The sequence below is a fragment of the Macrobrachium rosenbergii genome, chromosome 43 (assembly GCF_040412425.1).
Source record: "Macrobrachium rosenbergii isolate ZJJX-2024 chromosome 43, ASM4041242v1, whole genome shotgun sequence".
Lineage (NCBI taxonomy): Eukaryota > Metazoa > Arthropoda > Malacostraca > Decapoda > Palaemonidae > Macrobrachium > Macrobrachium rosenbergii.
This window is the reverse complement of record NC_089783.1, coordinates 28,990,213-29,006,624: the sequence shown is the minus strand read 5'-3', so window position 1 is coordinate 29,006,624 and position 16,412 is coordinate 28,990,213. Positions and strand designations below refer to the sequence as shown.

Sequence of the window (16,412 nt, the reverse complement as noted above, 5' to 3'; positions counted from 1 at the left end):
AGAGTGGAGTTTCTTTCACTGGGGGGTCCAGGGCGGGCGGCCCCTCCTCCTGGCTAAGTAACAGCCTACTAGGTTTAGGCAAGGTTAGGTTAGGGTACGTTAGGTGAGTATGGTTCCTTTTATAATAGATTTCCTTAGCCAATCCCTTCTTGAATGTATGGCTCCCACTTAGAAATACCCTACTTTGATTCATGGTAGCGTAATGAGTAAAATATTCTAGCTTATGTCTAGCCTCTTCATTGCTGGTGGGGAGGGGAGTGCGTAAGGCCATAGGCTAGGCTATAGGTACCTAGGCCTAATTTGCTTTAAACCCGTATTACACTTTGGGGGCCAATTAATGTTGACGGCAACACGTGTTTCACAAAAAAAAACTCTAAATTTAATGAAACCTACTCGTTTTATCTTTCTGCAAAAGAAAACTACTGTATTGTGATGGCTTTGTCTGTTCATCCGCACTTTTTCTATCTGCCCTCAGATCTTGAAAATTACTGAGGCAAGAGGGCTGCAAATTGGTATGTCGACCATCCACCCTCCAATAATCAAACATACCAAATTGCAGCCCTCAAGCCTCAGTAGTTTTTATTTTATCTAAGATTAAAGTTAGCCATAATTGTGCATCTGGCAATGATATAGGACAGGCCACCACCAAGTCGTGGTTAAAGTTTCATGGCCTGTGGCTCATACAGCATTATACCGAGACCACTGAAAGATAGATCTATTTTTGGTTGCCTTGATTATACGCTGTACAGAAAACTTGATTTGGCACATTATTTACTTGTTTTATCTTTTAGGTGGGAATTAAAATATTGTAAGAGGCTAATGATTAATTTACTAAATATGATGACCCTATAACGAGGCAGCGAGTAAGAGGCAAGTTCAAAGGTATTCTAATTTACTGACTGAAAATCTCTGACAGGTCAAGAACTCTTGCGAGCGTAAAAGTAGCATTTGACGTTAGGGAAAAACAGAGGGATGTCTTTATACAGTCAGATGTGTTTTCTCACACCTGAAGAATGGTTAACAATTCTACATACAATTTAGGAAGAGATTTCAAATACATATGGTTGGAAAGCTTGCAATGCCTTACATACATTAGTAATTACAGTTCTGACAAGGACATAAAGTATCATCTGAAAAATGCATAAAAGATCATTTGAATCAGGAGCGCTGGCTCTGTGTTTCCTGAGAGTATATACTTGTTGTGTCATGTACATTTTGTTTTGAAGCGAGGGTACCCTGAGAGTCCCGGCGACACATCTGGACCTCACAACCCATCGTTTTGTAATCGTGCCTCAACCAGCGCGCATATGAAGGTAACAGCGGATGAATGCAAATCAGCAGGACTAATTTTCTGTTTGGATGTGTGCCTCTTCACTGGCTATGACCTAGAGTATTGTGTCCAGACCTAACCAGACCTAGTCTTCCTAATTTGACTTAGGTCGCAGTGCCCTGACCTGGCCAGGGGGCTTTGCCCCACTGGACCTCCCTCCCCCAAGTAACACTTAACATTGAACACATGGGCTGCCTAGGCTAACCGTTTGTGGTAGTAGGTTCAGATCCTTGAGTTCGTCATACTAATTTATCGAATACAACAAATGAACTGCTTACGATATTTGAAATGCTTTTTAGCTATCTTCAAGTGTTTTGGGGCTTGATTGTGGAAGTGCTAGAACCGGGTCATATTGTATTTGGTCAGAACAGCATTGTGTTCGGGAGCCAGTGTTTGATGGCGTTAGACCAGGTGAACATGTTTAATTATTACAAGAAACGGTAGAATTTTACAAGAAACACCTCTCATATACAATTTGTGAACAACACAGAGTTTACATGGCTTTAAATTTGTCATGTTTTTTAACAGTACACAAACATTCATGTCATTCACTTCCAGTTTTGAAGGTGGAACAGGAAAGAATGTCTGCATCTGGATCAGAGTACATTATATGGATCATACCATTTGATTCCTTCCGATTAGATGGATCTAAAAGAATCGGTAGGTCTAGGGCATGACCTAAGTCAACTGGGCATGCGATTGGCCAGGTTTAGATTACCCACAACCTGAATTCGGGGCAATCAGGGTGACACTCAACAGTCACCTTAAGAACCACAGGAGAGTGGTGCTGACACCGTTCATGGTGCGTGTCAACTAGGTAATTGGAAAAAGTTACTTTTTATGGAAAAAAAATTGTTGATCGTAAATTGACAGAAATTGATCAGGTAGTTACTTCTCGGGTGGTTGAGCAGTCCTGAACGTCTTTTATTCAGTGCAGTTTTTCATTTGTAGTTATTTGGACTTGAAAATATCATCTTCCTTTTATTTTACTCCCTGCTCCGAACATTGCTGGCTTTCATTTCATTAGCAAATGAGTGCTTTTAGAGATAGGCTAATGGCCCCGGTAAAACTGAAGACAAGTAGACTACTGTTGCCAGGTTCCTGCCAGTTGCTGACTGGAATATTTGGTAAAACTGAAGACTACCACTGCACCCCTCTAATTTGGTAACCATCAGTTTACATACAAAATGGGGTCATTGTTTAGTGCCAGCCCTTTGGGGATGAACATATAAACCTTAACAAAAGACTGGGTAGTATGCAAAGTAGGGTGTCAAGGATATTCAGTCTTACTTGGGGGAGGGGGGAAATTGAGCCAGGTCAGGGCATGGTGCCATAAATCAGGGTAGGAAGGTAAGGTCTGGTTAAGTCAGGACACGCCATTCTAGGAAGGTTAGGTTTGGCCCATTTTCATGGTTGTATTTCTTATGCCTACAACTGTCTCCCAACTCTGCATTTCCTCCCGATCACCAACTGGAGGGGACCAGGCTGTGGTAGTGGTCTTCAGTTTTACTGAATACAGGCAGTCCCTGGTTATTGGCGGGTTCGATTATTGGCAATCTGGTTTTTTTTGCGCTTATCTAGCAACGAAAATCTGTGATTTTCGGTGCTGATAAGCCCCGAAAATTGCCAATTTTCGGTTATCTGCGATTTTTACTTATCATCACACCATCAAAATGGAACCCCGCCAATAACCGGGGACTACCAGTATTTATATACCTCCTATTGTTTACATTTTTATTTGTGTATGATTTTTACCAGCTTTTGTTAATGTTTCTACCAAGGACCACACTCTTCCATCCTAAAATTCAGGGGACCACAGTGTAGAAGTGGGGTTGTGAGTGGAAGAAAACACAAAACAAGTGAACTATAAAGATATTAATTCCACTGATAGTTCCTATTCAGAATAATCAAGTTTATGGAATGATTTCAAACTAATATGCACTAGTATAAGGACCTCGTACCTTAGGTTAGGTGTGGTTTGTTATGTCATTTGCTAGTGAAATGAACGTCAAAAACATTCAAAGCACATATTAAAACAGGAAAATTATATTTTCAAGTCCAAAAAACAGGAAAATTATATTTTCAAGTCCAAAAAATTTGAAAATGCTGCCCCTTCCCCCAACCCCTTCGCCCCCCCTCTGCTTAAAAGCAGATCAAAGACATTTCAGCAGGGATGCATCCTAACCTAACCTATTCTGTGACGGAGTCCCCTGACCTGGCTTAGGTGCTTTGCCCCCTGGAATGTCCCCCATAGGTCTTTAGCCATGTTGAAATATATCTGTGAGATTTTGTTGAATGAGATGAAAGTCAGTGTGCGTACTCAAATGACCTACCTATGACCCACATCCTCAGCCATCACTAAGCCATGTAATTGACAAAAATAGACCTAAGCAGTCAGAATTGAGGGCCTGCAGCCACTGCTACCTCAGTTATAGACTTTGGAAAATAATTGGTCCTACAAAAACAAAAACAAAAAAAAAGCAAAATTCTTAACTGAATAAGTGACTTGGTAATGTTATTTTTGTAGGTGTTAAGGTATGTTGAATTACATATATTGTCAAACTGAGGGTTGTGGCAACAGATATAGGCTAGCCATTGCATGCCTTTCTACTTACTACCCAGCCCTCTATGATTTCCGAGTATGTACAGTAACATAGGCTATGTGATTCCACTTTATTTCTTCTGTGGCTATATGCTTACTGCCAAATCGTAGGTCAGGAGCTCAAAACTTCAAAGGGTAAGTTTGTTTCCATATCAAGAGTGATGTCAGTCTCATAACCAACCCCAGTCTCCCTTACTGATATTTACTGATTCTTATAGATTTTATGCTATAACTACAATTTGTCTAATGCAATTCAGTTTTGATATATTTATAATAGAAATACTTCTCTGAATAACATAAGCTAAGTCTCAATTCATATTGAATTTAATAGTCATTTTCTCTTTCTTTCAGTTGATTGTTATGAGGAAAAGTTATGCATACTAATTTGATAGAAATTCCATTAAAAATTTTACTCTATATCCATTAAGAATGACTGGTTTGGAAGCCTTGGTTATCTATTGAAACTTCTGTTATGTTTAATATGTTTTTACCATTTTCAACAAATCATTCAAGAACTTTACTTTCAATCTTTTAGATCCTTCAGGGTGTTGTCTCTTCACCATCAAGTTTTAAAAAAGTTGAAGGTCCAGGATCTCTGACACTGACTGATATGGCTGAGGAAGATAATGAATACTTCATCTTCAAATTTCCTCCTGGATTTGTAAGTCTACATTAGTTTTCCTTTAACTCACCATATATAGCATACATTGTTTTCTCATGAGTAGGTATAAACTAAATTTTATTTTACAGTAACCTTGAATTGCAGTTTATGTCAGATTTTATTAGAAATGCTGTTGGAAACTACATAGCAGTCATGATAGTGCTTTTCAATTGACTTATTTTGTACTATAATGTGAATTGTAATTCCGTATGATAATGTATGAGGTAAAATTATAATGGGAAAGTTATTTTAAAAAGAATGTAAATAGAAGGCATGCAGTGACATTACCTAATTGTGCTATTTGTAGGTGTAAGATTTTATTCTGTGGTCCATGATGTGATCATCTTTCCCCATTTTGTCAACTTGATTTTGGCTTTTATATTTAATGAAATGGGCATTTGCAACATCAGTTAGTTTAATAGTTCTCAAATTGAGGTTGGCTACACATGTTTCTGTCCACTCTCATTGTTCACCAAGTCTGTAGACCAAGTTACCTAAGGTTTATTTTTGTCCGGAAATGTACTAGGAATCCCTCTTGTACTGTATATTATTGCTCTTTACCAACACCATCTCCTTCAGGCAGAGGGAAACCCTTGATTGTCCTGACCATGGCCAGATTATGCCAGATCAGCGTAATTTCTTTTCTCAGCTCTTTGTCAAAATTGCCTAAATACATAGCTAATATACTGGAAATATTGGTAAATATTGAATTTTGCCACCTTTGTCTCCAAGAAATCACTTATCACTTCATGGTATTGTCTTTGAGAATTTATATGCAGAAATGCCAGTGATTAGCCAGTTCATGAGTACATTTCTATATCCTCTTTTTATTCTTGATATTCTGGTAGATAATCAAGTGTGCTTATGAAATAGCATCATTTTGATTCATAACAGTTAATAGAAATTAATACTGTATTTTCTCACATGTCTGATATTTTACTACTTAATGACAGTTTTGATCCAGAAGATCAAAATATTCTTGAGACACCAAATCTGTTGTGGTTACAGATCGTTATTTCCATCTTTATCAGTATCCAATCATCAGGTGAGATACCAAAGAGTTGTGACATCACTTACCACCTAAATAATGATTTAGGATAATTGAAACAGGAGGCTTGTACAGTGTACTATACATACTAAATTTTGAATCATTTTTATCATAGATGCATGCAAATTCTACCTAAAGATCTTTTCTCCTAGCCTTTATGATTGGTGCTTTTCACAACTTTATTGTGTTAAGACAGCAAGTGAAATTCATAGTGAGTAATGGAACACTTCTCTGAATAGACTCAAAGTTCCTTTCACACATTAAGTAATTCAAGTCTTAGCTACTGATAGTAACCAAATATTATAGGATATCAGTGCTAAGTGCTAGTGTTTAACTCCATGACAATGGCAGTCTCCTGTTCCTTCTTGTAGAAGTTAAAGTAGTTAATGAAGGAACACAATGAGGGAGAGGAGTTGTGCATAGACTACTTATTAGCCCAGGATTAAGAGTATCCTTGAAGAAGAGAGCTACTTGTCAACATCTCCTTTGCAAGTAACCTGTTGTAAAGAGGAGAGTCCACTGAAGAATCGTTCGCCTCAGTAGTCTTAAGGCTATCTGCTACTGCCTGGCACTTACAGTATATCTTGGGGGTTAAAGATGTTAATGGTTCATGTTACTGTCCCCATTCGTAGAGCTTAAAGTGTCAGTAGAATCATACTTAGGATGATGTAAGCCTTTGCTGGACTGATTATGTAAAGGAGAACAGTTATGGTCAGTATTCTAGCCACAATCGCTGTTTCCAATGCTGGTCAGTCTCTCAACCGTGGTAGTTGTCATAGTCACAGGTGGAGAAGACCTGCCTTGACTAATTACTAGCCTACCCACTAACCTTGCCTTGAGTGCTGACAGTCATGTTCTCTGTGTTGGTTGGCACTTTTCTTACTTTTACCTGAGGTTATGACTTCAGATGAGGAAGACTTGGGCAAAGCACATTGATCTATAAGAATCTCTACTTGCCAGATGATAGGTGTCAAAAATCCAGGAAAGAGTGGTTGTAGATGACTAGGGCCAGAGAGCTAAATGTCTCCAATCCACCACTGCTAGAATAGTTCAGAATTGTTCGGAGTCAATAAAGCATTGCTCATCAGTTTGCCAGATACTGTTTGATTCTATCACTGGAAGGAGAACAGTGACTGCCAGCATTGGCATAGCCATGTCTATCATTTAACTCTGTGGAATCTGCATGAGGGCATTCATGGATGTGGTCATCTTCAGCTCAGCCAAGTACAAGCTTCCATTGACAACGATCACATGCTGGACAGGTTACGGGCAGAGCAGGAATGGAACAGTTAGTTCAGTTAGCGGGCAAGACAGGAGCTGAGTAGATTGGTAAGGTAGGCTAGTCATTAAGCAAAGCAGGTGAGGCATGGGCATGGCTGGCAGTAGAAGTCAGCAGAAAATTCAGGGAGGAGCAGTCATGATGGTCAGTGGACCAGTCAATAGGCGGTGTGATTACCAGACATAAATGTCATCTGAAAACTGGCACTCTTTCACCATAATCAGCGACATAGATGACTTAGTTGCAGATCTGGAAACTAAAGACTCCAAAGCAGGAGAAGGAGACAGACCAGTAGCCTCATTTCTTAACCATCTTGACTTGTACATCCTGCATGTAGTGAAACTATGTACTGCATATCTCACAGATTAGGAGCAGAGAACATACCTGGCCTTGACTGTTGCTGAGGACCACACCAGGTCCTGGTGAAAAGACACACTGCAGACATGCACAGAAGTATTAAGAAAGTAACTGCTTTTATCAAGCACAATTAAATTGGGAGAAAGGATGCTAGTACAGTACACAAAACTTGCAAAAAAAGGAAATCATTATCACGTAAATTACATTGAAAATGTGATTAATAGCAGCATGAAAATATCTCATTGTCTCAAGAAAGCTGAATGCATGTACATAGAATTTGGTACAGATAGTCTACTAAATAATAAGGGTAAGTACATATGTCTTATATACCTACAATTGAAAATTAGAAAAATCTTCCACAAATAGTTAAAGGTACAGATTGTTGATGCCAGGAAGGTAAGTCCAGAAAACATGGTAACTAAGGTAAATGAAAGGCAATTGCAAAACCAAACACCAAGAAATACCCCAAAATTGTCCAGAAAAAATCACCAAAATATACTTTCTTTGGTGCTGTAGGTAAATAAAAAAGTAAAATGAATTTGTTTGCATAAATGAGAATTCATTTTAGGGCACTAATTAACTAGTGACTCATTAGCCACTTAACATAACACTAAACTTAAGGAACTTTCACCAGGAAACAGTACCAAATGATATTAGTATGAATTTATATGCAAAACACTGAATTAATAGACTTGGATGAAGCAAATGCTGTGGAAGAGCTAAATTCTCAGGAAGAAAAAGTTAATTACAAGCAGATTGATGCACCTTATGAAACCAACAATTCAAGAAGACGATACCATGGGTTTATGAGCACCTGCTTGATTAAGAAAACGCTTTATCTCTTACTGAGTGCTCTTGAATGAAGAAGCTCGGAAATAGTTAACAATTATATGAAGTCAGTAATGGCATTCCACAATGAATTTAACAACTAGGGAATAGTGAATAGAGCTCTTGGCAGCACTTTAGGTTCACAAAAAGTAAACAGGGTGATTGAGACATACCTGAGGATCAGATGGTACATACATAGTGAAGCTACCTGCCCTTGTCTTACAGATGGAAGACTGTTGAACCTAAGAACATTAGGTGCATGAAAATAGGCGTTTATATGAAAAAATTTGGTTGTGATAAACAAGTTGGTTTTCACAGTAGAAAAAAATATGCATTAGTAAAATGTGTTCTGTTGAAATTTAGAAGTTAATTTTAGAATGGACTCATGTATTGTATGCTATATCATAGACAGTAATATAATTCATTTATTTCAGTAGATTTTTTTTATTAATGTTTAGCCTTCCAAGAAAAATTTATACTATACAAATGGTACTGGGAAATAAAATGTATTCAAATCAGTCTAGTTATGAAGGTTTTATCTCTACAGCTGAATCCAAGTTCCCTTGTTGGTAACAAGATTAAAGTTAAAAATAGTTCATCACAGATATTAAGCTTGGGAAGGAACTCATATGAATTGTCCATACATCAAGATTCATCACTTCATGATACTCCAGCTTTTTTCCTTCCTGACAACACTGGACAACTTTCTCAAGGTATGGGAGTATTTATTTCTGCATAATGTTCCAAAATCTAATTTTGATTTGTTGATATATAGATTTATTAAGCTAACAAATTATGTTAGCAGAAGTCTTATATGACTATTTTTATATAGTAACTTACCAAGGAATTACATAGCTATTGGTTCCTAACCTACGGCAGCTTAAAAATTCAAAATTCGCGCGGTGGTGCTTCTGTCATTTGCGTGTAGGTGACAGGTCCCACCAACTATCCGGGACTTAGAGGAACAACTTAGCAGAGAACTCAGTTCATTCCTTGCTGGCTTCCAGTCAACATCAGGAGTTTTTCCACAGCTGCTGCATCGCTTTTTTGGGTATTTGTTTGCCCGATCTTGGTGAAGTATTCAGATTTGTTGTTGTTGTTTTGGCTTTCAATCATTAATGGATTGTTTTTTGTGGTTAACTTTAGGAATTTCTGTAGTTAGCATATTGGATTCTAGCTCATCTTGTATTCGCTTCTGTTTTGAGGGTTATAAAACTAGGTTAACCAAGTTTTTTTACAGTTCTCATATTAAATGCACTAAATGTAGGGGCAAGAATTTAGTAAGGATAATACTTGCTTAGAGTGTCAGGATTGGGAGGATAAAAAATGGAAGACCTTAAAATCTCATTGAGAAAAACTTGAAAGAGATAGAAAGAGGAAGGCAGCCCTTAGGGGTGAAAAGGGCTAGTACAAATAAGTTAAGTATATCTTAGTTTAACCAGACCACTGAGCTGGTTAACAGCTCTCCTAGGGCTGGCCCGAAGGATTAGACTTATTTTTACGTGGCTAAGAACCTACTGGTTACTTAGTGTGGAATCCGAACCACATTATGACGAGAAATGAATTTCTATCACCAGAAATAAATTCCTCTAATTCTTCTTTGGCGGCTCGGAGAGTCGAACGCTGGGCCAACAGCGTGCCAGTCGAAAACTCTACCACTCCTCCAAAGAAGAACTGTAGGGGTAGTACAGAATCTACTCCGTTTACTAGTGTATTGGATGACAAAACGGATACTTCTCCAATTCCTCCTGTTTCTCCCATCCTACGTCCTCCTACTTTACCACTCACTCCTGACTCCTGGTCCAGGTTCCCATGATTCTGCTCTCCACACCATTACCAGCCTTGAATCAAGGTTCGATTAGAAGTTTTTATTATTATCCAATACCATTATGGAAATGGGGTCCACTATTAGATCTCTAATGGAGAAAAATGTGCATAGTGACAGTGCAGTGAGAAATGGCAGTGTTGCGAATGTTGAGGAGGTGGCTGTCCGTTCCACCAGTGCTCCTAGACAAAGGTCCCTGTTCCTCTCCCCCGCACCAGTGAGAAGACATACTGGAGGTTCAAGGGAGGCTGGTGGGGTTTGCCCACAGGCAGTTGCCCCCTCCGTTGAGCCTGTCGTTCGTTCCCAGGCTATGACTAAGCGCCATTGGAAAGACGTTCTGGTGCATCAGCTTTCCTCAGATTCGGAAGCTTCCGGCCCGGACAAGAAGTGCCCGTATCGCTACCCTGCTTCATCACGCCTGCTCAAGAGACATGCAGAGCTTGGTGATGTCTCTCCTGTGGCAGTTAAGAGGTACAGGGAGGTTAACCTGCAACCTTCCTGCAGCTTTCAGGGCCAGTTTACTTCTCCAGCTCGCCCTCATCATTTGTTGGGAGACAGTCCTGAGCGCTATAAGCGCCCAACTTCTTCCTAGCGCCCAGCACCCACCATCTTGCGCCAGACTTCTGCTTTTGAGCGCCTGGCACCAACTTGCAAGCTTCCGGCAACAACGGCCAAGAGCCCAGCGACAGCCTCCGGATGCCCAGCGCCTTCCACTCATCCACCACCATCATCATCAGTTCAAGAGGATCATTCATTAGCCCCACTCCAGCAACAGTTGACTGAGCTTATGGGGTTCTTGAAGAAAACCTCTACGGTTCCCGAAACCAAAGACAAGTCTTTGTTGCCTATCTCTTCAGAGGAGGAAGAGGTTTTTCAGGATACCGTCCCTTTTTCAGCATACTCGTCTCTTTTGAGATTTCCCTTGGATAGCTTTCCAGATTTCTTTGTTCCTGCTGCTCCAACTTCTCCATCTTCTACCTTCCTCATGAGGGAGCAGCCTTCTGAGGGTACCAAGCTGCCTAAATTAGTTCTTTCCTCTTCCTTGAGGAAGGCTCTCCGAGAGGTGCATGACTGGCTGGCCTTTAAGAGAGAGCCCAGATAACTCATGAAGATGAGGTAGTTGTTCAACGCTACCAGGGAAGCTCCTTCCTTTGGGGTATCTGCCTCCTCTCAGGAGACTTCTCTGGTCATTTTTCTTTCGCAATCTGTCGAATTCCTGATGGCTTGGAAGTAAAGCTATGTGATGAAGAGGTAGATATTTAAAAAATAAATGTTAAATAAAGAATTTATATTAAAAAAAGGCAAATGACATTTCTCCAAATAGCAATGTAATGTCATTGTAATAGCAGCTAGATCATGAAATACCTGAAAAGTAAAAGCTTAAAAATTTTCTACATAAAGAACCCTTTCCATAGACAAACTACAACCTCAGGATTTTTGTTGTGCTGTAGATAGGGAGTTATGAACATTAACAATGCTGCAGTTTGGCTGTATGTATTTTAAATCAACACAGCACAATTGAGCACTGATTATTTAGGTCCAAAGATGCATCTACTGAATGACTTGACTACGGAGAAGACTGAAAATATTGTCAAAATTTGCACATTTTTAAGTACATCCAAAAGTTAAGGCACTGTAGTTTTCATGTTCCACAGTCATATGGCAATTGTAGAATGAGTTGCTGAGGAGAAAAGTCAAGGATAATTGTTGAAATCAGTAATCTTTAGTTTGGCATCTTGCCAGAGATTTTAATAGCATAGGTAATCTTTATTATGAGGCAACTGCAGGAAATATATCATGCAAAGAGGAAGAGATTAAAACTCATTTTTGTTGATATTGAAAAGGTTTATGACAGAGTACCAAGACAAATAGTAAGATGGGTATTAAAAAACAGTGGGCACCGAAAATATTCTTTAAGCCAGTGATTTTACTCTAGTTCTAGGGTGAAGACAGAGGCAGTTGTATCAGAAGAATTTTCATTATTATTATACCAATGGAGGAAGCATCAGTGACCTAGAGTAAATAGCAGTATTGTGAGGAAGAGGTGGTGGTTATGTTTAAAAGGTGGGAGAGTGGAATAGAGAGGTGAGGACTGTAAATTTTATGGTTACTGGAAAGGAAGCAAAGAAAACAATAGTCAGGAAAATGGTCAAAAGGCTACTGTGGAGGAGGTGTGTTGGTGAACTCAGTACTCTATACAAAATTTAATACCTTAGATGATTTTACCTGAAATGCCCAGAGTTACAAAATATACATGGAATAAGATTTTTTATTCTTAAAATGTCTTGCAATTGATTTTTTTTTCAGTGCTAAAACATGACCCCCTTTGAAGAGCATCAGCATGCATTTAGTGTTTGTCTGCCATACTGTTGCACTGTGCAGTAAGGAAGTGAAGAATGATGTAAAGCATTATTGCTTCCTTGAGAACACAGTGGACTGAAGCATGTGTTGATGGGTAGTAAGAAAATGAGTAGCTACACCATGAATGGAGAGAGATGGGTAGACGCTACAAGTAACTAATTTATAGTTGGTAGAGAGTGCAAAGACTAAGATTGTTATATACAGCCTTTCTTACTTTGCAGCAGAAACATGGGTGATGATAAAGAAATTGGAATAGGTTTCAAAGAAATTTAACCACAGAATTGTAAGATTTAAGGTCTGGGATCCCTTTTTTATTTCAAATCTTATTTCAATGAAATTCCCTTTGTCTAGTAGATGTTTTGCAATGATCTATTCAGCTCACTGTGTTATAATATAGGAGCTAATATTTTACTGAATTAAAAAATATTTCATTAGTTATAAAGTAATAAGCACTTGCCTAAATGTGCTTTTTCATGCATTAAGGAAAATTGAAGTTGGAGATTTGTATTTGTTGCATAAAACTGATTTTGGAGTTTGTTAATTTTATCTATAAAATATTGATTTTTGAAGTATGTGTACAGTATTTTGTATTTTACGTAGCAGTTTTTCAGTAAAGATTGTTATTTCTCCCGTACCATTAAATAACGTGATTGTAAATGAGGTTTCATTAACTCACAGGTGGAAATTATTATGCTCAGAGATCATCTCTTCACAGGTATTAAACAGGTACTAAACAAAAAAAAAATTAGGTTACCACATTATAAGTTTTATAAAACTAACTTTATGGTTATTGTTCAGTCATTTTAATATGTAATTTGTAAATTATTTGTGAAACCTTTAAGACTTGATTATATTGTTTCTTATTTTTAGCTGATTTGAAAATTAGTGGTCACATCACAATGAAGAAAATTCCCCTTGCCTGTGCTGGTGCTCAACAGATAGACATAGATGATTTACGTTCTAGAAGCCACAGGCCTCCAGAAATAAGGCAAAGGAGTTTCTTTGGAGATCCAGGTAATTATGTGATATTTGTTAATTATGTACATAAAGGTATTAGTAAAGTAAAAGGTGGTGTCTTATGAAGAATAGGTATAGTGTTCATCCCACAGCACACACGACTTACATTCTTGTTTACCTTCGTTTGGACATTAGTTTTGAATTTTTATTGTTGTCGGTATTCTTGTGGTAGCCAGAAAGGAGGCAAAGGCAAAAATTTAGAAAGGTAAGTGGCCATATGAAATGGAGAAATACATAGACTACAGGTAAATAAAAATGTCTCATCAGTAGAGAAGAGGAAAACTTTCAATAGGCATGTAAGGCCTATACTACTCAGTGCAGCAGAAACATGTACATTGGCAAGGCAACTGTAGATTTGAAAAAGGTATGATCATAAAATGATAAGACTCACTATTGGAGTATGTTGGGAAGATTTAGTAAAAATGAGGAATTGATGGAGAGATGTGATATCAAGAGACTGGAAAATAGACTTGAAATCTCAAAGGTTCAAGTAGTTTGGACATATTATGAGATCAGATGAGAAACTGTAGGTCAGTTGGTATGGAAGGGGCGGACCACAGACCTTGAGATCTGCCCAGGCTTGTGCAGTACTACTCACTGACTTCGGCTTTCTGTTTAAGAGGGACTGATGTGCCTGGATGATTTTGTGTTCATAAGGTAAGGCAAATCATAAGTAAATGTATTCATGGAAGTTTTTCTTTCAAATTACGTATTATTGTCACACATTGTCTTTATCCAAGTCCTAGCAGTGATTGAAATGAGCTGCTTATTCACTTTTCTTAAGGCAAACGGTATTGATTTATACAACCCAATGTCCTTGTCCAACTAAGGGCTAGAGAAAGTACGAGAAAGAAATATGAGGGAAGAGAGGGGAGTTTAACTTCAAATGAGGTGATGTTCCTGCACCATAGTTGATGAAAGCTTGTAAAAGTTTACCAGGTATTGTTGATCTCAGTTAACATGATCATTGTTTTGTTCATTAGTTATACCCCTTAACTGAGTGAGTTCATTTACAGTATATTAAAAACTAAGTTTCACGTGTCATTTTCATTTTAAGTAAAAGAAATTTGTTTTTTAAGAAAATAGTAACTTGGTGCTTTTAATAGTACTTCAGTAGATCCTGCATTGATTGTATCAAACATTCTTTACAGTTGACAAAGATGAAAACAGATAGTACAGTATCAGAAAATAGTCTTGTTCTTTAGTCCTCCAGTATTATATGGTTTATCTATTGGTGCCTTCATATGTGATCATTCTGCAATACCATAAACTTAATTCTGTTTCTGACATTGTTGGCTGCAAAGTATATGATATGGTTAGTATTTAAGACTTGACATAATATTAAATGTATCTAAAGTTATGATCAGAAACTTGTCCATCAGATAAATCCTTACTGTATTTAGTAATAATTATATATTGAGCTAGAAATGGTAAATTTCATAGGGTTTGCCAAAACCAAAATTAAAATCAAATACTTTACCAAGTATGCCATAAATCATAGTTATGGAAATCATGATTTGTCTCTTATGATAAGTTTAACTTTTTCAGGAACTCCGACGAGCCATGCAGACTACTCCAAGGGACCTAAACATTCCAAAGAGAAAACACCCAAAAGTAAAAAGAGAAAAAGTATGATGGAGAGTGAGTTAATAGTTCCTGCAGTATATGAAAAAGATATTTTAAGGAGTCCATTTAAAAAAGCGGATAAGAAACTTGGAAAGTTGAAAAAGGAAATTGGTACAGAAAGCCCATTTAAAGCAGCCTCTCCTTGCCTTCAAAAAGGTCACTCTTTCAGTAACCTTTCAGATGGAGAAAATGAACTTGCAATGGAAATCAAAATTAAAAAAGAAGTAATGACTCCAAAGAAAAAAAGGAAATCTAAGAGCTTTGAGGAATTTTCCCCTCTTGGAATTTCTCCAAATATTAAAATTAAAAAAGAAAAAGAATTTTAGCAGCTTGTAGCAACAGCATAACATGTATGCCGGCTGTATTTATTTAATTTTTACTATAAAGTCTTTTGAGTTTATTGATATTATTTGTTATTGACGTAATTCAGGATGTTTTTGCTGTCAGTTTGATATTTTGTATATGAAGATGGTAAATTATTTGAATTTCACTCTACCTTCATTGCTTGGGGTTCTTACTGCAGACTCTTTATACATGGCAGTGCTCCAGATTATTAATCAGATGCCTCTCAATTACCAGTCAGCTTTTAAATGCTGTCAAAATAAAGTTATGCCTTTCCTTATCTTTTTCTAGTCTGCAAAGATAGCTTTACTCTCTGTAAAATCATTTATAACTAACTAACTAACTAACTCTGTAAAGATGGTTTATTGAAGTAATTTTTATTGCTCTATTATTCATAAACAGTATAAACGCACTTATTTTTTTTCAAAAACTGGATATTGGATAAGAAAAAAAAATTGAAAAAATTGATCTCAGTTCAACTTCATATTATTATAAGAGACACTGTAGTGGCTGTGTATGTTTATCATTGTTACTTTTTTTCGATTATAATGTAAATACTGAATTTCATAACGTCTTCAACTTGTGTTGTTGTATATTGAAGTACTAGCATATCTGTGTTTACAGACATTGATTACCTTGCATTTAATGTGAATGTCATAAGTATTTTTCATTATCATTGTTATAGCAAACTCACCTGAACCAAAAAATCTAGAAAGCTTCTCTGAATTAAAGTCTGTCTGGATTTGTTTGTAATTCTTACATTTTAATGCCATCTCCAGAACCACTGGATCACTGTCAACAAGCTTTGCATGAAGCCCCCATTGTTAAAGGGGATTCAAGTTTGTTCAAAGGCCCCCTTTCATTTGGAAATAATTAAAAAAGGTGAAGGTAGGTGGTCATGTCCAAAAATCATCTCAAGAACTAGAGCCATAACTGGCTAAAAGTACTTGAAGGGTTCCTCATGTAGTATAGATTCAAGTTGGTTCGTTCTGTGGTCCCCCTGACCAAAACAGATCACACCAGGAGCCCTACCTCTTGCATTGGCATCATCAGGATAAGTTTTAATCATGTACTTAAAAATGCAGTACTGTGGCTCATGTGAGTAGTTCGTGCAGCTAACTTTGGCACTTTATACC

The 16,412-nt window shown here is 37.6% G+C and overlaps 1 protein-coding gene across 1 annotated transcript in view; it reads left to right on the top strand.

Annotated features, from left to right (window-relative positions):
* LOC136828701 (uncharacterized) overlaps nucleotides 1-16,029 on the top strand; it is a 16,595-nt gene extending 566 nt beyond the window's left edge. The window contains exons 2-5 of the mRNA XM_067086831.1: nucleotides 4,468-4,593; nucleotides 8,653-8,818; nucleotides 13,162-13,305; nucleotides 14,857-16,029. Of these exons, the coding sequence (XP_066942932.1) occupies nucleotides 4,468-4,593; nucleotides 8,653-8,818; nucleotides 13,162-13,305; nucleotides 14,857-15,260 (840 nt within the window). The 3' untranslated portion in view covers nucleotides 15,261-16,029. The remainder of the gene's footprint in view (nucleotides 1-4,467; nucleotides 4,594-8,652; nucleotides 8,819-13,161; nucleotides 13,306-14,856) is intronic.
* The last annotated feature ends 383 nt before the right edge of the window (nucleotides 16,030-16,412 follow it).